Source organism: Grammomys surdaster, unplaced genomic scaffold (genome assembly GCF_004785775.1).
Source record: "Grammomys surdaster isolate TR1022 unplaced genomic scaffold, NIH_TR_1.0 126028, whole genome shotgun sequence".
Classification (NCBI taxonomy): Eukaryota; Metazoa; Chordata; class Mammalia; order Rodentia; family Muridae; genus Grammomys; species Grammomys surdaster.
The window spans coordinates 4,286,476-4,310,132 of NW_021620841.1; the positions used below are offsets into that span (position 1 = coordinate 4,286,476).

At 40.5% G+C, this 23,657-nt stretch overlaps 1 protein-coding gene across 4 annotated transcripts in view; it reads left to right on the forward strand.

Moving 5' to 3' along the window:
* Positions 1–4,582: 4,582 nt before the first annotated feature.
* Positions 4,583–23,657, forward strand: part of Ppp1r12a (protein phosphatase 1 regulatory subunit 12A) — a 109,308-nt gene continuing 90,233 nt past the window's right edge. For 2 of the 4 annotated variants that reach the window (XM_028754599.1, XM_028754600.1), the window contains exon 1: positions 4,583–5,082. In XM_028754599.1, coding sequence (XP_028610432.1) covers positions 4,846–5,082 — 237 coding nt within the window. In that variant the 5' untranslated portion in view covers positions 4,583–4,845. The remainder of the gene's footprint in view (positions 5,083–23,657) is intronic. The other 2 variants (XM_028754601.1, XM_028754602.1) reach the window with 1 other exon arrangement.

A 23,657-nucleotide genomic window follows, 5' to 3' on the forward strand; every position in this document is an offset into this window, starting at 1 on the left:
ATTAATGGCTCCAAATGGTTATTAAATGGAAATTTGGAGGTGGCCACATCAAGCTAGGAAGGAAATAGTTTTGAAAGCCACTTCTGCATTCTCCCAAGCCACAAAAACACCCAGAGGCAAGGAAGCAGAGCTGCTATCTGTTTGAGTAAGGGAAGGGAGCAAACACAAGAAAACAAAACCCTGAACCTTTCCCTTCTCCTCCATGCTATCCCCTTAATCTTGAATGACAGAAGGAAGTAGTGTTATTCACACCTACCAAAACTGAGACTAGCAAGTATCCTCAAAGTAGATGCCATGTTTGCCATCATTGCAGTTCTGATCTTACCCTGGGGAATTTAGAAGCTTTTCCAGAGATTTAATTAGAAGAACAGCTCAAGTCAGGCATAGAGGTTCACAACTTTAATCCAAGCACTTGGGAGGCACAGGCAGATATCTCTGTGAATTCAAGGCCAGACTGGTCTACATAGTGAGTCCCAAGACAGACAAAGCTACACAATGAAACCCTGTCTCAAAACCAATCAACCAAAACAAGAAAATAACAATTGAATGAGTCCCTCAAGTAAATACTGGCATCTCCAGACAGAGCTTGTGCACTTAAATTCTCTTTGTAGATGTTAGTTGTGAAATGTGTTAGCTTTTCCCCCCAGACCACGTAAGTACTTCCAGATAACTTTCTCTTCCAGTGGCTGCCTCAATACTCTGAAATAGGCAGGTATGCATACTATGAAGTCCTTCCTGTAACCTTCTGTAATCATCACTGTTATAAATGGTAGCTGAAGCCACTTAAGCTTGCCAAGGTACTGGGCAGGCAGATGTGTGGCATAGGAAGTAATTTTAGCTAGATGCACCATTAAGTAACTGAATTCACAAGAATAAAGTTACTCTCTTCAAGATCCTTTAATCTTTCTAATTATTCTAATTAGACAAATCTTAGCTTTATGCTAGCATATCCAACTCTGAATATTTTTTATTTATAAATTAGGAGGAATTATTGACTGTTGGAGCTCAAATTCTTGATAGGCAACCTCATTAGAATAATACAGATTTGCTTTCATGGTCTTCTTTCATTTATGACTGCAGGGAATGTTTTCTACTTACCAGAGCAGCAGTTTTCCTTTAAAATAATTGTATGTAGGTTCTAAAAAGGTTAAATAAACCATTAATAGTATTTCTGGCTCTTGAGTCTGGAAAAAAGTGATAAAGTATTGTGAAACAATTATTTATTGATGTCAAGGGCTACTTGCTTTCTAACCCTGGACATGAAACAGGTTGGAAATCATGCGTGACAGTGTCGTATGACTGCCTTGTCAGGACTACACCTACCTTCTGTATACTGCCAGATCTTCCTTCGATTTCCAGGTTTGGGGAAACTGATGTGGTTGGTTCATGGAAATGGTAGTTACTATGTGCAGTGTGCTAAGGTTAGAGGTTAGGTCTTTGGGATAAAGCCAGACGTAGCATAAACCTTGACCTGAAGAGTTAGAAGAAAGCTAATCATCATAGAGGAGTACAGTCTCACCTCACTGGGCCGAGGTGAGAGACTGACCTGGTTCAGGGACAAAAGATTTAAGATGCCATGACCCAGAGCTACAGATGGTTTAAGTTCAGTCCAAAGCACAGGCAGATGGTGGACTGTTGACTCTGGCCAACTCTTTGGTTGAGACTAAATATTTAACTCTGGCCTACTGTAAATGCTTACTCAGCTTCTGAAATACATGTGCCTCCACCCTAACAGGGCATTTGTCTTAAGGGAATTGACATCCCCGCATTCTAACATGCATAAAAGTCATTAGGAAATAAAAATATTTGTATTTCTTCAACTTCTGCTTAGACCAATCACTCAGTTAAGATATTATGAAATGGTTGCTTTCTATATGCTCTGAAAAAAAGTTGTGGCTATTTTTGAATTAATTATAGGTCTTTAGTATATACACCCTCTCTTCTTTTTTTTTTTGGTTTTTTGAGACAGGTTTTCTCTGTGTAGCCCTGGCTGTCCTGGAACTCACTCTGTAGACCAGGCTGGCCTTGAACTAAAAAATCTACCTGCCTCTGCCTCCCAAGTGCTGGAATTAAAGGTGTGTGCCACCACCGCCCAGTATACACTTTCTTCAGTATCTTTTAATCTTTCTAATTATTCTAATTAGACAAATCTTAGCTTTATGCTAGCATATCTCTTAATATTTATTTATAAATTAAGAAGAATATATACATATATACTAAAAAGTTATACACACAAACACACACTAAAAAGACAGAATTGGTGCAGGTGGCAACAGGAAGAGCTGTCTTACCTTAAAAGTTATGGAAAATGGAAAGCTGAATTCAATGAAATTTGAACAAGCTAACATCCCAAAGTTTGAGGTTTCCATTTTTTTTTTCTTAAATTGATAACTTTTGGGAATTGGACTTAAACAAGCTAACATCCCAAAGTTTGAGGTTTCCATTTTTTTTTTCTTAAATTGATAACTTTTGGGAATTGGACTTAATTATGTTTTATTAATAAGCTATTGTTTTGTTTTTGTATTATTTTTATGTCCTGAAAGAAGTGCTTGGGTCAGAAATGGCATACTTCCCACTGAAGTGCTCTTACCCAAAGGAAAACTTGAGATGCCACTGAATGTGTATTTCAAGAGCACCTTCAAGAGCAAATAAATAGACCAGAATATTCTTGGAAAACAAGGAAAAGAAGCTTTTTTTTTTCTAGGTAGATAGGAGAACTGATAAGGGTATAGTTCAATTATTTTCTTTTATTCTGAGGGCTATATTCTGTACATACGGATTTTATAGTTCTGTGTTAAGAAAATTCATTACACTGTCAGATGGTGGTGGCACATGGATTTAATCCCAGTTCTCAGGAGGCAGAGGCAGGTGAATTTCTGACTTCGACATCTACAACGTGGGTTCCAGGACAGCCAGGGCTACACGGAGAAACCATTATCTGAAAAACAGGAAAAACAGAAAGAAAGAAAAGAAAATTCAGTACCCAACACCATTGTTCTCATTGTTGTGCAAACGTCTGAGGGTGTGATCCTTGGCACATTTTATGAAGACATAATTATGTATTTATGTGTGGCACACTTATTATGTGTTTCAAAGGAAGTATTTTTATCCTAGCTTGGATTCTATTACTCTTCCTAAAATTGAAATTCAGCATATTCAGTTCATAAGAAAGATAATTTCCGCCGGGCGGTGGTGGCGCACGCCTTTAATCCCAGCACTTGGGAGGCAGAGGCAGGCGGATTTCTGAGTTTGAGAGTTCGAGGCCAGCCTGGTCTACAGAGTGAGTTCCAGGACAGCCAGGGCTACACAGAGAAACCCTGTCTCGAAAAACCAAAAAATAAATAAATAAATAAATAAATAAATAAATAAATAAAAGTTTAAAAAAAAAAAAGAAAGATAATTTCCTAAACAGATTTTACTCAATTATTCTAATATAACCTACTACAAAGGCATCGTGCTGAGAGTAAGCAAATTAAGTTTTCACTGTTGCACCCCCAGCACTAGGAAGCAGTTAGGGCAAGGCAAAGGCAGAATTACAAGTGTTTTCTTTTGGGAGAACTCACAGTCTAGAGGATCCCCAAACTTCCATTCAGTGGTAGGTTTTTATGGCATTATAGATCTAAAGTGTACGGGAAGGAAGAGTGTTTAGAAAAGGCAAAGTTAAAATTTCTTCATGATAATGTCTTTTACAGCACAAGAATTTAAGAAATGGGCTCAAATAAATCATATTTACTGTATTTTCGGAGCCTAGGAAGTCACGACGTGTCAGACACGTATTGGATAAATATCAGTCGAAATTAACTGCCTTCACCCACATTCCTTCTGAATTCTAGACGCAGCCGGGTCTTCACTCCATAGAAAGCAATGGAGCTGGAACCATAAATCCCTTAAAAGGTCAGGACCAGTTAACCAGGCTGAACTAACCCCATGGGCAGTGCCACACAGGCTGAAAGCGATGAAGGAAGAAGAAATCCAAACAGGCTTAAGAGGCAGGGAAAACAAAACAACAGTACTGAGCAAACCTAAGAGGAAAGACATTTCTGCAGTGGGTGTTAGCAGGAAGCCACCGCAATCACCGCAGGTCATCATCCCCTTGCAAGTAGGCGATCACCTGGGTCACTGCCACCAGGGCTGTGGAGACGACTCCGACCCCACTTTTAAAATGCTCTCATCGGGATCGCCGGGGCTCAACCCGAGTTCCTCGGGACCAGCACCCCCAGCACCTAATGCACGACCTGTGTCCACTCCATTCAAATCACGCAGCCAATAGGAAAACCCTCCGCCCTGGGCGGACGCCTCGCGCGGCCGGACGAGCCCCCAGAGGCAAAGTCAGCCCGATACCGCCTCGCCGCCCGACCGGCAACCTCCGGAGCCCTCGGTCCCGCTGGACAACCTTCCTTCCCGGCCTCCTCCCTTCCAGGAGCGGCCCAACCCCCGCAGCCAGAGCCACACCCGCTTCCCTCCGGTAGGGCCCCCGCCGCACTCGGCCGCCGCGCTCTTCCTGGGCCGGGCCGAGGCGGGAGCGCGCATGCGCACTGGCCGCAGGGCGCCTCCCCGGCCGCGATCTCGCGAAGTTACGCTCAGCCGGGCCGCGGCTGACGGGCGGCCGTGCCGGGGGCGGGAGGGCGTCTGTGGTAGGAAGAGAGGCCCGCTCTGCCGGGCTCGCCCCAGTGCTCTGTGGGATACTGGAAGTCTCGAGCGTCTCCTCCCCGGCTCGCTGCTCTGCTCCTCTCCGGGCCCGCAGTCGCAGACACGGTCGCACACCCCCGCGGCGTCCCCTCGCCTCCCCTCGCCGCCGCCCCCTTCCCCCGCTCGCGATAAGAAGAGCCGGCGGCAGGAGAGGGGATGAAGATGGCGGACGCGAAGCAGAAGCGGAACGAGCAGCTGAAGCGCTGGATCGGCTCCGAGACGGACCTTGAGCCTCCCGTGGTGAAGCGCCAGAAGACCAAGGTGAAGTTCGACGATGGCGCCGTCTTCCTCGCCGCCTGCTCCAGCGGCGACACGGACGAGGTCCTCAAGCTGCTGCACCGCGGCGCCGACATCAATTACGCCAATGTGGACGGACTCACCGCCCTGCACCAGGTCTGTGTACCCGCCGCCCTTAACCGGAGCCCGGGCCCGCTGTCGTCCTCGCGCCGGGGCCTCTCCGGGCGCCCGGGGCTGAGGCCGGGGGGTGGCGGGAGACTCCCTGCCGCGGGTGAGGGGGCGGCTCCGTCGGGGGAAGCTGGGCGCGGGGCTCCAGGCCCCCGTCAGAGCCACTCGCTCGCCCGCTCGATCGCTCGCTCCCTGGCTGCCTGTGCAGTTTGGGAGCCGGCTGAGTTTCCTGGGCGCGGGGCAAAATGGACTATGGTCCTCTTGGGGCCCCAGGGCCATTTGTGGATTTGTGTCTGGGTCAAGCGGAGCGGGAGTGTTACGGGTTGTGCCGAGCGAGGCCCGGTGTCAGTGATAGACTGTTGGGGGGGGAGGGTTGTTGAAAATCTACTAACAGGGAGCAGTAGGGACTCTTGGGGCAGATGGACCCCCATTTGGCCTGTAGGTAGGCTTTGGTCTTGGTGTACTTTTTAGGACTTGATTACAAATGAGCATGATAATAATAGTGACCAAGAGACCTAAAACCGGGTACCCTAAGCGAACGATTTCCTGTTTTCTCCTTTATTACTCTTGGTCACTGGGGAGGGGAAAATGAGGTGTAATTAGCTAATCTGTAGTGGCTGAAATAGAGGGGCTTGGTAGTGTATCTGATAAGGAGGAAGCCTTCCCAAGTGGGCTTGCCCACCTCATAACTGGAGTCTGTGGATTCCTGTACTCGAAGTTTGTCTCAGTCACAGATCCCTGAGCCCTGGCTCCTGGAGTGTACACCGGGGATAGGAAAGACAAGAATAAACACTGTGCACGCCTCAAAGACAGTTGTCAAAACTTTGATTTTTTTTCTTTTTGGTGAGGGGGGCACTAAAAAAAAAAAAAGAAAGCTAATCACAATCTGTTTTCAAAATGGATGCTTTGTGCATGTTAAAGTTTTATAGTAGTCCGATTGGGATCTCTCAATGTTAGCCAAATAAGGAGAAACTATTGGCAATCCAGCGATAATGTTCCTTTGCCTTTAACAAGCCAAAAGCAACAAAACCCTTAGAGTTCTGCTTGAAAAGCAAGTTTTAAGTGCTGGTAATAGGTGCTGTGACATAGATTCTTTATATTTTCATATTAAGAAACTTGAAGTTACTAGAAAATTTACAGTGAAAAAGACTTTTCCCGTTCTCTCAGACTTCTCTTGGTTGTGTGGGAGAGCATAGCTCTATTTTGAATACTAGTGTGGTTAAAAACAGAGGTTGAACCCTAAGGCTTCGCACTTTGTACCTAAACTTTATTATTTTGTGCCTGTTAACTTTATACCTTTTAAAAAGACATGGTATGGAGGTGTTTTCCTTTTATTGCTTCCTGCTTTAATAAGTGATGACCATTTAAAGTTTTATTTAATCAAATTCACATATCAAGCTTGGCGTAGCCTTTGTTTACAAAGCTGACTGGAAGGACTGAAATACCTGACAATCTGCAGGACAGATCTGGAATTTAGAATGGCACTGAGGGAAAATATAGGGTGGTTCTCTAATGTAATGCAAAGTTCATTTGCTTAAAGCTTAAAGGCGTATTATAACGCTAGATCCGAAAACATGGTTCAGAGAAGGAAATCAGCTTCAGCATTAAAAAATAACATCATCATATAAAATTAAAAAAAATAATCCTCAAGTATTCTTTCACATGTCCTTGGCAAGTCTTAGTAAGAAACTGGTTCTGAGACACACTTACTGTATGTCAGAATAATTGGATAGTGGTTTATATCAGCGTGTTTTCTAAAACTGCTAAGTAGAAATGTAAAGTTTCTTGCCTGTGGAGAATTATATTGACTTGGAGGAAGAGGACAATGTCTGACATTTTTTTAATGTTGCAATACTAGTTTAGATAGTTGAAAAGACATGAAATTGGCTTTTAAGGGCTTGCATTGATCAGTTTTTACTTATTTAAAGAAGCCAGACTTAACGATATCTTCTTGATGAACTGAATTCAGTGGTTTAATGAATGTAGTAGATATGACTGCATATTGTGTTTGAGTTGACAAGCTTGTGAGGAGATGTTTCTAAGTTTAGGCCATTTGTATAAAGCCTTTTTATTTGTGGTTGGCATAGAGCACATGCCTTAAATCAACGAAGCCAAAGTCCTTAAAAGATGAAGCATTGTGGGGCTCGAGAGATGGCTCAGGGGTTAAGAGCAGTGGCTGCCCTTCCAGAGGACCTGGTCTCCATTCCCAGCACCCACATGGCAGCTCACAGTTGCAGAGCATCCAGTACCCTCACACAGGCACACATGCAGGCACAACTCCAGTGTGCGTTATACATGGTTTTACAAAGCAGCACTGAAGGGTTGTGTTTTCTCTGTTGCTCTTCTTTGTCTCATACTTGTTTCCCATTACGACTGTGAGGACAAGGGCTTCCCTTTGGGCATATTCCGGACACCAGTTAGTGAGAGGTGAGAAATCCCTCTCCTCCTCGTGATGGGATCTTAAGCCTTTCAGAAGTCTCTCTAATGACAAACGACATTTGTCTTTCTTAGCTAACAGTAAAATGACTGATTTGATGACTGTCCCTAAAATATTTTAATACTCTCAAAAGATCATAAAATAGCTAAAATATTTTACCAGCGTAACTTTTCTTTCGTGTTCACTCACCTTTTGTCTGGGTAGAGTAGCCTCTGTTTGGTTCACAGGACAATCACACAGATACACTTAGCACCCTGCTGTTTTCCTTATGTTTGTAGTACAGGTGCTCTGTACTTCAAGGGTTATTTGTTGGTTGAATGAGCGCTCACGAAAGCTGTGGAAAACCCAGCCACTGCTCTTCATCCCTTCGGCATAGAAATACCATCCATATGGAGATAGAGCAAACCTCTGTCTTGGTCTCTGGACTACTCTTCCTCTTCTTCCAAGTGTAGGATACCACTCTCCGATTTTTCTAAACCTAAGGCCCAAAGTACAATTTCAGTTTTGCTAGTTGTCAGTTACTCACCTGCAGAGTTTTACTTATAGCATGTGATTATGCCTGTATTTTAGCATGCTTTGTAAACACTGCCAAGATTTATAGCGTGGATAGAATGCCCTTGCCTGGTCCTTACTGCATGCCTAAAATGCAAGAGTGACAGTTGGAGTTTAGCTTTTTTATTTTAACCTCAAAATCTTAATTTTTTCTCCGTGCCAGTGGTTTTCAAGTCAATTTTCAGTTTCCATTCTTCTACAGCACCCAACTTATTGTTATAAAATGTAATATAATGATATAATGTAATGTTTAGCTAAAAGTATAGATCTTTTAAGTAGTCATGTATTTTCAGATCTAGTCCTTTTTGCCAAAAACATTTCTTTGAGGAATCTTTACTGTTGAGAGATTTTCTTGTAATTGTAACTGAGTTTTATAATTTATCATTTATTTGTTAACTACTTTTGTGTCTTGAGATTGAATAGAATCCTTTTTGTGTAATCTGAATATTCAGCTTTAGTTTTAAATCATCATGAATTTCACCCTAAAGTTCCGACTAAAACATTGTTCCTCACTGACGCTATCTTTTCATTGACACCTCTGTTCTGTTAATAATGTCATCAATGTCAAGACGAAGTTAAACAGTTCAGTTGCTTCATTCATTGTCCCTGTGTCTATATGTCCCCTCAGTCACCTTTATATTACTTCTTTGCTACTTTGATTATCAACCTGTTCCAAGCAGTTATATTTTTATCCTAGTATTACACTAACAATTTGTCTTTCCATCTTTATGTGTGCATGTATACATGCATGCATGCATGTGTGTTTCAGTCCAGGATGCATATAGATTTTAGAAAAATCTTAGCAATCCTGTGTTGTGCTTCTTCTCAATGTAGGTTTCAACCTCCCTGTCATTAGCTTATCCTTCATAACTGTGAAACTGGTGACCTTACTTTTGTTGGAACTAGATCTTTACTTTTCTACTTATATGCTTTTAGTCGTTTCTTTTCCTCCGCTAAAATACCCTTCCTTTCTTTACCGGCTCAGTTTCCTTTAAGGGTCCATCCAACTGCTTTGAACCTGTATAGCTGAGGTAGCAGAGACACGTGTGCTCCTCTGGGGTGCTCATTTCTCCGTGTACTCATGCTCTGGCCATCTTTGTTTAAAATCATTCTTATTAGTAGTATCTAGAAGCTCACTTTCCCAAACTTAGAAGTATCAGCACTATTCTTCCATATATTTGTGTTTTCAGGGCCTGACTAACATTTTTATTGAATTGTTTTATTTCCTTTTATAAATAAGTTTCATGGTTATTTATATACATATTTGAAGCCTGCATGTCCAGATATTTAGAATATTGGTTCAATATTATAGAACCTGAGTTTTTAGGAAATAAATGAAAAACTTGGAAGTAGATGTTTACTACATTTCTTTTAATTGGTATTTAAAATATTTTTAAGTAGCATTCCCTTCTATTAAAAAGTCCTAAACCAGCTTCAAGTTTTGGTTAAGTGGTTAAAAAAATGCATTCAGTTAAACAGCTTCATAAGAACCTGAGGTAGATTCTATAGTGAAATCCAAGGTTAAATGGTCAGCGTTCTTTTGTAATTTTACAGTAATACCTTCCCCTTTGTTTTCAACTATTCACAGTTGTAGATAAGCTTAATATGAAATCATTGTGCTCTTAAATACAGTTGTATAAACTTGTAAGGGACCCATTGAAAGCTTATTTGTAAAATGTAGAATCCTGTAGTGTAGTTTTTCCTTAAGCAAAGCATTAGAGACACCAGAAGCAGTTGATCTTAAGTTCCTTGTTGCAGAACAATTCAGTGCTATATATGAGTAATCTGTTTTAAACTGAATGCATTTTCGGTTTTTAACTCTTACCTCTTTTATTTTTGTCATTGAAATGTTAGAGGTTTGGAAACACCTATTGGATTAGTTATAAAAGTATTAAAATTAGTGTTAAAGATGTACATAAAATTGGTTTTCTATGTATTTGCCTCTAGAAAAGCTGTGATACTTTCTGCTAATGGCTCATAAAACTTTTTATTGAAATCATCCAGAATCCATTTTTAAACGTATTAAATAAATCTCCAAGTTGAAACTGGTCCCTTACTTCACACAGTAAATGGGCAATGTAGCCATATAAGGGGTGTGCTGGTACAGCACAGCGCCTACACTGCTGCTCTGCCTTCTCTGCAGTTGCTGGCTTTGTGCTTCCTGGCAACAGTTTTGTGGTCTGACTTTGAAGTGTCATAACCAAGACTATCTTTCATGAGCTTTAGCTTCAGTGTGATTGCAAGCTGTGACTGAGCGTTTTCTCGGGGAGCCAGGCAGAAGCAGCACTGGGTAGCCCAGAGGAAACTTGCACCATCCCTCTCTTACCATGTTTCCCATGCTCTATTCGGTAAGAGAAAACAGGTTTCAAAATGTAAATGATTTCAAAGGAACGGCTTTTAGAAACCTTTATTAGATGTAAGGACAAAACATTTTATTCCTACTGTAGAGTGTTATTTCCTGACTTGTCCTAAAGGTGCTGCTTTCATTGCTTTGGAGTCTGTTTAAACATAATAGCCATCTTTTCTTACACCTTTCTTCTGAAAGTGTATGACTTTTCATAATCACAGTGAAGAGGTAGGAAGCTAACATGCTGGTATACTCTAAACAGGAGCCGACCTCTAACCGTCCGTCCCTTCACGTTGGTTTTAGGTTAGGGCTGACTACAGTAGCCATGACTTAGCAGTGTTGTATTGAGAAGCCGTGCTTTAGGGACAGTATCACTTAATTCTCAGGGCTTCCTGCCTGCCTGTGCTCAAGGTTGGCAACAGTCACTTAACAGTGGACTGGAATCCTGAAGCAGCTCTGAGTTAGAGCCAAGGCTGTAGTTTGGGTTCCCAGCCCACACCCCTGGCTTTTTTTTTGAGACAGTCTTTTTAGGTAGGTTCTAGCTGTCCTGGAGCTCACCATGTAGAAAAAAAGACTCTCCTCAGACTCAACAGAGATTCTGTTGCTTCTGCCTCCTGAGGGCTGGAAGTAAAGGCATGCCACCATGCCTGGTCCCCTAATTTAAGTCTGAAGAAGAAAACCATTTTTAAATATTTCGGTTATTGTATTGATGATTACCATTTGAGAGTTTTCTTTGTAAATCAGCTAAATGAAAAAAAAAACATGAACAGGTATTTTTTAATCTATTTTTGTTTTATTTAACAATTGAGATCTTTTTATGGTAATTAAAATGCAGTAGTAATATGCTTAAATTGATCTAGAATTCAAAATTATTCCAAATTTTAGGAAGTGCTAAGATTGTTTTCTGACCATTAAAGAATACTTGATTCTTTTTCTTTAATTTACAAAGGAAATTACTACAAAAATACTCCTTTTTTTCATAATAAAGAATTTAGTTTTCCTTTTCATTTTTCTACTAGTGACAGTTTATATCACTACATTTCTATACATTTATTTACAGTGATTTTTATACCTAAGTGTACATTTGGTTCTTGGATATAAACTGTAAGGAAGCATATACTTGAGATGTTAAAGAAGACAATCTCAGCTGGGCATGGACGCAGGCCTAGCTTTAATCTTAGCAGTCTGGGAGACAGAGATGGGTCTCTTCAGTTTCAGGAGGACTGCCTAGTGAGATCCTGCATCAAAAGGAAAAATAATCTGAACCTGTCAGCACTCTGCAGCATAATTACTCCAATTTGTTTTGTATACAATGATCATTGATATTTGTAGTCAGGACTTGGGATATTACACAAAATGCTAATAATGTTATCTAAAGTGGTTTCTGAAAATGAGCTTATAAGTTGTTAATCATTCTTGACTTTAGTTAGAAGCCTCTTATTAATAAGAATATCAAGCTATATATTCATTCCACGAATTACAGAGTGTCGCTGAGTTACAATTCTGGTCTTAATTTGAAAAGAATGAAAATATTTTTTCATTGTGATAAAATGTGATTTACTTATTGCTCATAATTGAGTCTCTTATTTATATGAACACATCTATTTCAGTCACTAAAAGAAAAAATGTATATTTTCGTTTTGCTCCATCAGCAGATTTAAAACAAGTAGTTTGATCATCTGGTAGCATTTCATAAAGTAATGGGATACTTTAACAACAGAAGAATGTAGCATCAAAATAAAGGGCAGTTGAGATTCCCATGTCAGTCTATAAAATTATCAAGAGTGACAACAGATGCTCTTTGACTCTGGTGAAAGAAGCTAAGGCTGAGCAGATCCTATAACACTGCCCTGGGTCCTGCTTTTAATAGGGCATGGTAGAGTACAGATGGTAGCAGTCTGTATCGGAGTTGAAGCACTGTGTCTCTTGGATACCTAATAGGAAACAAGACAAAGTTTATCTGAAGGGATTCAGGGGCTTGGTGAGAGCCTTGGGGAACCATTGGCTCCATATTTATATGTTTCCATAAGGCTTTGTGCTAGTTGTTATCCTCTGGAAAGTATTTTCCAGAATATTTTTATTAAGGCACAGCATTTTTGACCACTGAAGAACACTGATTCTTTTCATGTTCTAAACCATATGATTAGCATTTATAGACTACCTATTAGAAATACATCTTATCTTCAGACAAAATAGAAACTTCCTTAACATAGTTGCTTGAATTGATCCTTTGTCTGCATTTTATTTCAGTAGGTGCACAGTGTCTTGATTTAAAAAAAAAAAACCTGAATATTGTAATTTTTAACGGAGTTCATAGAAAATAAACTGATAAGTTGTGTTGGCAACTATATCAGGATTTACAGCATTAAAAATGTATCAGAGGCAGGGTGTAGTGATATACACCTTTAATTCCAGCACTTGGGAAGCAGAGGCAGGCCCAGCTCTGTGAGTTTGAGGCTAGCCTGGTCTACATAGTAAGTTCCAGGACAATTGGAGCTACAGTGTGAGCCCTGTCTCAAAAAAAAAAAAGAAAGAAAGAAAAAGAAAAAAAAAGTATCAGAAAAGCATATGCCAACAACTTTTGTTTAATATCCATTATTACATTATAATATCTGTATTTTAGATTTACTTTAAAAGTGGATTATATTGCTGGTTACTAATACAAGTAGAATTTTGCCAAATTTATGTAATTTAATTTAAAATGAGTATCTTTTAACAAATTCTTTATATTCATTTAGGAAAGGATTTCTTGGTAGCATAGCAATAAATGTAATACATACATTGTAGTGATAGTAATTACAGAGTCTTTTCTGAATGTTTTCATTATGGATCCTCATATGCCAGAATTGTCTGACCTCACTAGTATTTTGGGTGCTTATCTTTTTGCTGTTGAGCAGGCTAGCCATAAAAAGGCAGGCTTCCTTCTCTTCTGTATTACTGCCCTCAGCGCCTGCCTGACTCAAATGTTCTTTCCTGGGTGGAGACATTCCACGTTGTCATGTGTCATATAGGCATTTCTGAAATGACATTCACTGGAAACCATGGAAAGCAGTGAAAGCATGTCTCAGCTGTCACCTTTTAGTAATCTGTTTAAATGTGTGTGTCCTTGGGAAAGAGAGAGTCCATGGACAGAGCCTTACCTAATAGAAAGCTTTAGCTTGAATATTACTTCATATTAATCTGATTGCTTTTTGGTTTAACATAGTCTAAAAGAATTTAAGATTATACAAACCGTTAACTTTCGTCAGTATCTGATAATAAAAGGAGATTGGATTTGGTGAGGTGTGAGTTGATGCCTTCTTAAAGTTTGGAGGCCATGTAGGAAAGTATTTCTTCACAAACTAATACACAAGTATGCATGCACATTTGTTTATGAATCACTTTTGTGTTGAGATTACATACATACGCACACACATATATATCCTTCAAAAACTGTTTTAGAGGGAAATCTCTGTGCTTCGGAACATTTACTAAACTCATGGGCATCAGTTCTAGACCCTTTTATGAATATCCTCTGTACTGAAGTATAGTCATGAAAGTTACATCTTGAAAATGTTGATCATTTGGAGTTGTATCTGGTGAATTATTTGATTGTGATAATAATGGTATCACTAACTACATATTTACTACAAAGCTTATTTAAAAATTGTTACTGTTTGAGAGTTTTATCCATGCACATACAGTGTTTTGATTAATTGCACCCTCCCACCCCTTCTTTCCAGCTTCTCTCATCCTGCTATCACTGTCCCCTCCCAATTCCATGTGTGTTCTTTTTTAAATTCGCCAAGCCCACTTACTGCTGCCAGTATGCATGTAGGTATGGGGCCTCATCCCAAACAAACAAACAAACAACCTGATTCTTTCTCTTCAAGCAGCTATCAGTTGTCACTAGCTCTTAGCTAGAAGTGGGACCTGGTGACCCCTTTCTAGCTTCCATGAGTTCATGTGTGCAAGTGTCCTATTGTGTCATGAAAACACGGTTTTGTCTCTTCCTCTGAGCCTTGGGAGGAGGATGTCTGATCCAGATGTCCTAACATAGTCCCTTATTCCTGCACGTTGACTAGTTGTGGGTTTCTACATTGATGGCCGTCATTGCAAAACGAAGAGTTGAGAGATGCACTAATCTGTTGGTGTAAAGATAAGAACGTAGGGAGCTGTTTAGATCTGTGCCCATTTAGCAGGATAATCATACTGGGCTCTTTCCTCCAGCCTATGACACATTATCTAGCCATGGATTCCTGGGCCTGCTCGTGGAGCCAGGCATGAGTTCCATCTTGTGGAGCAGACTCTAAAGCTTATTTTTAATTAGAACAGGATCAGAAAGAGAGAATTTAGTTAACTCTTTGTACATTTTTCCACCCACTGGATGTAAATTGTTTCAGAATTTATGATGAATCTAGTATATTATTTTGTCTGGGTCCCAGGTTTTCCATGCAACAAGTCAGTATTACACCTAACAGTTTGAATATTTGTGTATATATGTTTTTGTTCCTAAACAAAGTTTTGATGCTGGTATGCCCAGATATGGATACTATATTTTGTCTTGTGTAAGACATGTTAATTGATCTGTATAGTTTTTCTTAACATTTTTAAACAGATGACATGTTTCTGTATGCTTCCAGAGTACTTTTAAAAATACCTATTGTAACTTAATCTTTTCAACCATCATTTTTCACAGTAAAATGTCTAAGCTCACTGTGTTTATCTTGGACATGAGAAGCTATAAGCCATCATTAAGATTTCAGTGCCTTCTGTTCTTGATGTTGTGTTGTGTTTTGTTTTGTCTTAATTTGCTTTTGAAACAAGATTTCATGTAGTCCAGGCTGGCCTTAAACTAAATCCTGATCCTCCTGTCTCAGCCTGTCTCCTTTTTATTATCAACATGGCTTATATTTATACTTATTGTATATGCATATTATTGCAAATAGAAACATTGGGGTGATTAAAACAGCATAGAAAAACATAGATGTTTTGTGCTAGCTAAATATTCCGCCTCTCAAAGTCTTGTAAACTCACGTTAATACAAGTATGTGTTTATATACAAATGGGGTCATACTTAGTTTTCTGGTATATAACCTATTTTAAAAATTTATACATCTTTGTTAATCAGCATTAATACACAGTTTACCTTTAAGGCAATGGAATTTTGTTTTGTGCATCTGAATTTATTTTTCTAAATTGATGAATGTTTAGTATCATTTCCACTTTTTCATGGTATAGCATGAAAGAAAATATTATACATTGTTCATCTTAACTCTTTTACATTCATTGGATTGCTTCCAGAAAAATGTTATCAAAGTTTTGTGTTTCGCTCAAAATGCTGTGTTACTTTTGTACTTGATTATCAAAGACACTTTCAGTAAAGCTTCTAACATATGGAGTGTGGAAAGCTGACCTTGACCAGACTGCTGATGACACACCTGTAAACTCGTGGGTGAGATCATCCTCCATAAGTCACCCATAGGAAGATTATATTATTGTTTTATTAGTCTGTGAGTGTGTAAAATTCATGGAATTCACTCAGAGAAGTAGTTCGAAGAGACAGGATAAAAGAAGTTTTTCTTGCCCACTTTTCTGTTTTCTTTTTGATGTGTGTGTCCGTGTCTGAATATCAGTGTAGAAGTAGGTACTTGCCTTCCACTTTGTTTGGGGTGGCAACTCTTGCTTTTCCACTAACATACAAGCTAACTAACCTGGCCTGTGAGTTTCCAGGGATTCTCTTGTCTCTGCCTGCCAGATCCTCTTAGGAGCATTGGTATTTCAGAACTTCATGTTACATGCCTGGCTTTTATATGGGTTCTCGGGATTCTGACTCAAAACCTCACATTTGCATGGCAAGTGCTTTTACCCACAGCCACATGCCTGAGTCACTTCTTTTCTTTACATGGATTTAATTCAAGGGGACCGAGAAGATGGCTACTCTTCTAGAGCATCAGGGTGCAATTCTCAGGACCTGCATGGCAATGCACAGCTGTCTGTAACTCCAGTCCCAGGGTTCAGTGCCCTCTTCTGGCTTCTGCAGGCCCCGGGCCCACATGTAGAATTAATAATTAATTAATTTAAAAAGAGGTACATCATTTTTTAAAAAGATTTATTTGTAATGTTTTAGAAGTTTGAAATACAAGTTATTAAAATGTTACATAAAATGGTAACATAATCTGCATTGGTATAATGCCATCATCCATTTAAATTAGAAGCTAACTCCATGCAACAAATGTTTAGATCATCATGTGTTTGACACTTACTAATCTCTTATCCAGTGTCAGTGTGCTTTTGATTGGCATTTGTTAACAAATGATGATAGTTAAGCAATTGAAAACGTGTAGGGTTGTTTTTTTTTTTAAATAAAAGGACTTAGTCCAAAATATCAAAAAACTATCTGAGTGATAAAATAATATATTAGTTTATATCTCAACCACTTTTGAACTGTATCCTCTGGCTCTCAGAGTTCTTGTTCATTTTCTTTCTGATCCACTTTAAAGGTGAATGTTTCTAAGACTATTTTGTCTATTTTCCTTGTTTCATTTATTCCTGTAGTTTGAACTATTTTCAGAAAATCTGTTCTCCTTTTTATATTACCCATTTTTTAAATCATCAGTGATAGCCAGGGCAGGAACCTAGAACCAGTTACTGAAGCAGAAGCCATGGAGAGATAAATACTGCTTCTGACTTGTTCAGTCAGCTTTCTTACAACACCCAGGACCACCTGCCAAGAGGTGGCACCACCCACAATGGCTTGGGCCCTCTCACATTTATCTTTGATTAAGAAAATATATTACAGACCTGCCCATTGGCCAGCCTTACAGAGGTGTTTCCTCAGTTAAGAGTTTTTCCCAAAGGAAAACCAAAGTGTGGATGCTTGTTTCTTCTTTTAAGGGGGAACAGAATACTCAGTGGAGGAAATATGGAGACAGTATGGAGCAGAGACTGAAGAAACGGCCATCCAGAGACTGACCCACCTGGGGATCTATCCCATACACAGTCACCAAACCCAGACACTACTGTGGATGCCAAGAAGTACATGCTGACAAGGAACCTGATGTAGCTGTCTCCTGAGAGGCTCTGCCAGACCGGACAAATACAGAGGCAGATGCTCAGAGCCAACCATTGGACTGAGTTCAGGGTCCCAGTTGGAAGAGCTGGAGAAGAGACTGTAGGAGTTGAGGGGGTTTGCAGCCCTGTGTGGGGAGCAACAGTGTCAAATGGCCAGAACCCCCCCACCCTCCCGGAGCTCCCAGGGATTGGACCACCAACCAAAGAGTACACAGTGGAGGGACCCCATGGCTCCAGCCACATGTGAAGCAGAGGATGTCCTTGTCAGGCATCAATGGGAGGAGAGGCCCTTGATCCTGTTGGGGGCTCGATGCCCCAGTGTAGGAGAATGCCAGGACGGGAAGGTGGGAGTGGATAGGTGGGCAGGGGAACACCCTCTTAGAGGTGGGGGGTGGGGTGGGATAGGAGGTTTTTGAGGGGGGGGACCGGGAAAGGGGATAACATTTGAAATGTAAATAAAGAAAATACCCAATTTTTTAAAAAAGTTCTTCCCAAATGACACTAGCTTGTATTAAGTTGACATAAAACTAGCTAGCACAGTTTCAGACACTATTAAGTGCTTTGTTTTTACGTAAAACAGATTCCGGTAGTACTCTGTTTAATAAAATGGAAGTTGCTTAGGCTTTAGGAAAATGCAGGTCAAAACCACAGTGAGATAGATAGATACCCATTTCACAGCCTTTAGGATGGCTGTGATAAAGAACTTGTTGCCTAGATATGTAAGTTGGAGCCCTGCTACACTGTTGGCAGTAATGTAAACCATGTAACCACTTTTTAATTATTAAATTTCTGTGTGTGTGGCCGGGCAGTGGTGGCGCACTCCTTTAATCCCAGCACTTGGGAGGCAGAGGCAGGGGGATTTCTGAGTTCGAGGCCAGCCTGGTCTACAGAGTGAGTTCCAGGACAGCCAGGGCTACACAGAGAAACCCTGTCTCGAAAAACAAAAAAACAAAAACAAAAAAAAAAAATTTCTATGTGTGCATGAGAGAAAAAGTGTGTGCAAAGACTGGAGCTGGTGTGAAAGACAGTCGTGGAATCAGTCAGCTCTTGGCTACTGTGGGTTGAGGGAGTCAGACTCAAGCCGAGCAGCTTGCATGGTTTCCCACTGAGCCATCTCAGCAGCCCCACTCTTGACACAGTCTCATTTCTGCATGTGGCCTAGCAACTCTGCACTACGTATATATTTTGTGATTGAAAGCATGTCCACCTAAAAACCCACCTGTTAATATCTAGAGCAGTGTTACTTATAATAGTCAAAATGTAGAGTATAAGTCTTTATTTATCAGCTAGTAAATGGATGAAGGGACTTATTTTGTTACTAGAATTAGAAGCCTATTCTTAGCAATAAAATGAATAGGATTCTAATAAATACTAAATAAATTTCTAAAAGTGCTGAATGAAAAAACCAGTCGTGAGAGACCACGTGCTGTGAGATTTAAGTTTGTGAAGTGTCTCCAGTAGACAGATGTATGGAGACAGACAGGTCACTGCGGGAAGCTAGACATGTTGAGGAAGTATGGTGTTACTGCTAGTGGATAGGGTGAGGAAGATGCTTTAAGATTGTGATGATGACTATTCTGAATACATCAGCCAGGCACTGGTGGCTCACACCTTTAATCCCAGTACTCGGGAGGCAGAGGCAGGCACACACATATCTCTGTGAGTTCAAGGCCAGTCTGGTTTATAGAGGTAGTTCCAGGACAGCCAAGGCTACACAGAGATAAAACAAACAAGCAAAACGATCTGTCAAATCCCATTTCATTGTACACCTTAATTGGTTATGTATGTGTGTGTGTATCATTGTATATTATATGAATTGTATCCAAGTAAACTTAGATTTTTAGAGCAGAAATTGTTTATTTACTACTAGAAATTGGAGCATGGCAGTCCCAAATCTTACAGTAACCTTGGCATTATTCAGTGTAGCTTTCATAGCAAACAAGATGGTCAGTGTTGCCTTAGTGTGGCTTGCCGCCCGCTAGAGTACATAGGCCAACATGCAGGCAGTCATAAGTCTCTCCTATGTCTGATGACTTGTAGTGGTAGCTCTACAGTCTCGTGGAAGCATGTCCACACACTGGTAAGCCCACCTTAGAATCAGGGACCTGAAGTTACCCCCACATTGGGGTGGATGAGAGAGGTGTTTGGGAGACTAGCAAACACCTTGTCTCATCTTGGGATGAGACTGGTGTTTCAGAGGGAGAATAGCATATGCAGAGACCTGGTTCTGAACTGAAGTGTTGAAGGACTTTTTTTTTTTTTTTTTTTCCGAGACAGGGTTTCTCTGTGTAGCCCTGGCTGTCCTGGAACTCACTCTGTAGACCAGGCTGGCCTCGAACTCAGAAATCCCCCTGCCTCTGCCTCCCAAGTGCTGGGATTAAAGGTGTGCACCACCACTGCCCGGCGAAGGGCTTTTATCTGTATAAATGAGAATTTTTTTTTCATAAAAGTAAAGTAAAATTGCCTTTGCTGCAGTGTGGACAAATGCACTGAGAAAAAGGCTGGAGGCGGGGGGATACAGTTCAAAGCTGAGTAGTCTACAGGAACTGACTTGCTGGCAAGCTTAGTAGCAGTTGGGTTAGAAAACAGATTAGCTAAAGATACAGTTAAGACAAGGAATTGGCAAACACGAAAAGTTGTAGAATAACCTGAGAGAGTAGAAGCAGAAGCTTGTGTGCCGTGCATCGGATGTGGTTGACTTTGTAAATGAAGGGCGTGCGCCATGTGCTCCCTGCTTAGCTCAGAGAGCAGTGTGCAGGAGTGACTGATGGGGCTGACTCTGGACGGCGTTCCGAGGACAAGTGGCTACTGTGCCTGTGCGGGTACAGATGAGCAGCACCCATGTCCCTAAGGACGTGGTGAGTTTGGATGGGGAATGGGGAGATCAACCTAGTCTGTTCTGTGAGCTAAAATTTGATGACCAAATAAAACAGAGGATAAAGTTATAGAAAAAAAACCACAAGAATTCATATGCCTAGAATAAGTTCTCTGTCTGCGCCACTCCCACCCCCCAAATTTTCTTGTACATTTAAGTTTTGGGATATTCTTGATTGCTGGGAGGTGTTGGGGACAGGTGTTCTGAGGGATGTGAGGAGTGACATACAGAGTGTGGAAGAGTAGGGAGTGGTTGGGGTGACTGCTTGTGTGATCTGGTTAAATGAACCAGGAAGTAGTTGCCATGTATTGAATTCTACTGCAGCGTTTTCTGTTTTCTACCTATCCTTGATGTTTTATCTTAGATAGGAGGTGTGTGTCTGTGTTTCATGTGTGAAAAGAATAATGACTTGTAAAATACCCTTTCTCAAAGTACTTTAGTATAAAAAGACTACTTAAAAGACAATGTTATGCATATACAGCAGAGGACTACTCGGTCTGTTCTCAGAGAAGATGCACCAAACCCTCGAGAGACTTGAGGCCCCAGGGAGTGGGGAGGTCTGGTGGGGTGGAGGTGGGTTAGGGACATCCTCTTGGAGACGGGGTGGAGATGGAGGGTATGAAATGAGGAATAATCAGAGGATGGACCAGCAGGGGCATAAAGACTGGACTGTTAAAAAAGATTAAATAATAATAATAGTGTTATGTTATACCATGTGGAGGCAAAGCATTTGTGTAGGACAAAATGTGGATATTATTTTAGCTGTTAACACTGACCGAAATAAACATTTTTTAAATTTTGCCGTCTTTGAAAGTTTTACAAGCAAAGTATTAAAATTCAATTCAGACAAGGGGGAACCTGCCTAAATGGCTACTTACTTCTGTAGCTACTGGGACACAGTTGCTGAGTGTCAGTTTGCTGGTTTGTTAAGGGTTGGTGTTGGTGGTGCATGCTTATTTCCGTCTTAGGCTTTCACCATCCTGTTTCGTGAGGAGAGGATTGGCCCTTTGATAGGCTTGCTGGCGGGCGGGCTTTGAAGGGATGTCTTAAAGACAGTATTCTGTATGTTTTGTAGCTATTAGCAGGTGGACTCTGAAAGTTCAAAAACAAGTTGATTACTAAAAAGGCAGATAGTTTTCAGAGGATACTGGATTTTAAAAGATCTCATTTGATGTTAGAATTTTGGACAATCCCAGCAGAAGAGATGTAAACAAAAGAAAGAAGTCTGTAAGGCAGTTTTTATACAATGAATGCTTTTGCTTTGCAAACTGAGTATAAAAAGCATTTGGTGATGAATATCTATTTTAAGAATTGATTAGGAAAATAGCCATAGGTCTCTAAAAATTATTAGGGATATTAAAGCTCAGAATAATGTGAATTGTTGAAAAACATTTTTGAACCTGCTGAAAGAAAATGCTTGTTGAGTTCAGGTCCTGAGATCAGACCCTTAGAGCCAACAGAAAAGTCAGTAAAAGGCTGAATGTGGTAGCATGTGTCTGCAGCCGTAGCACAGGGGTGGCAGAGGCAAGAGGATCCCTGGAGCTTACTAATCAGCCAGGTTCCCGGGAAAGATCAGGTCTCAGAAATCAGGCAGAGAGCTATTAACTATTGAAGAAGGCATTCTCTACCAGCCTGTGTACACCACACCCCCAGACTGTTGAAGAATAATATTGAAACTTACAAATTAAAAGGGCTCATGAGACCCCGCCCCCTCTCCAAGTTAACTGAGCAGTTAGTGGTTGATGGGAGAAGGGATGCCAGTCTCTTTCTGCTGTAGTTCCTGACAGATTGCTTCTGCTTTAGTAGATAAACCCCATCTATCCTTGTGCAACTAACCACTAATTAAACCCAGTAGGTCACACTCAAAAAAGATAGAAAAATGGGATGAAGGTCTTTGGGGAAGAAAGGTTTCAGCAAGAGGAGAGAATTATAGAGGGTAATTTAAAGGGTAAAAATGGTGAAATTCGTTACATTACAATTGCCAAGTAATTTTAAAAAGTTATAAATTAGAGCAAGAATAGGAAGAAGGCAATAGTATGACATTTGCATGTATATTTTTGTATGTATATTTGTCTGAGATGACTGGTAAAATTCAAGTATCCATTGTGTCCCAGATCATTTTGGAGGAAATTGTATTGGTTACTTGATGCTCATTTGATTTTTTTTTAAAAAACAAGTTTGTTGACCTTTTCAAAAAGACTTTTATATTACTCGTGTGTGTGTGTGTGTGTGTGTGTGTGTGTGTCTGTCTGTCTGTCTGTCTATCTGTCTGTGTCTGTGTGTCTGTGTGTGCGTGTGTGGTGCGTGTGTGCACACATATAGTGTATTTTTGGAGTTTAGAGGACAGCTTGTGGGAGGACATTTTGTGAGGAGTTCCCAGAGTTTGAGTTCCAACTTAGGTGTAAGGGACTTGACCCACTGAGCCAAATCAGTGGTCTGCACTCTTTCTTTTTTGACAAGGTTTGTAAATCCAAATGAGAAAAGTATTGCCAACTAAGTATGATTTCATCTCTCCTAGAACTTGAGGAAGTTCATATTGCCTTTGTTGTTAACATGACAAAGGTCTGTCAGAGATACCAGCCAAGACCAGATGGACTAGCACCTGGATGACTCACTACCAGTATGTTAGTTTTTGATAGTTCTGTGTCAATCCAGACTCCCTGGTTTTTACTTTTGACCCTGTGTTAGAGAACACTTCAAAGCCTACAGAAGTGAGTTTTAAATAATAAGATGAAAGATGAAGGTATGTTGTGAAATTACATTTCCGAGTTGCCAAAAGTAGGTTGAAATCAGTGGCAGACATGAGAAGCAGATGTGTGCAGAGACAGATTATCAGTGGTTGCCTTCACTTAATTGCTTTCCATACTATTTTTTGAGATACTCTTTCCTTAAACCCAGAACTCACTGTGTAAGTAAACTCAATCCCTAGTGAGCTCCGAGTACAATCTTCTTAGACAACTCATATAGGCCCTTTTCCTATCCTATGAAGTGTTCTTCTTAACAGCACCCATGATAAGTACATTTAATGGTTTTAAAAGATATTCTTCCCCTCTTGCATTAATGAATATGGCATTGAAGGTGGTCTTCGTTTGGGTTGTCAAGTTTTTGATTATAGCAGGTTCTTACATTCTTAAATGTGAAAATGAACAGCTGCATTTTTAGGTGTTTAAATATCTAACAGCTTGCTTTAGCTTGTGTCCGGATTATTTCATTATTGCGGTGAACAGAGTGAGGTACAGTTGTGACTGCTGTGTTGCAGAGATCAGAGATGAACCTGGAGATAATGATTAAACACTTTT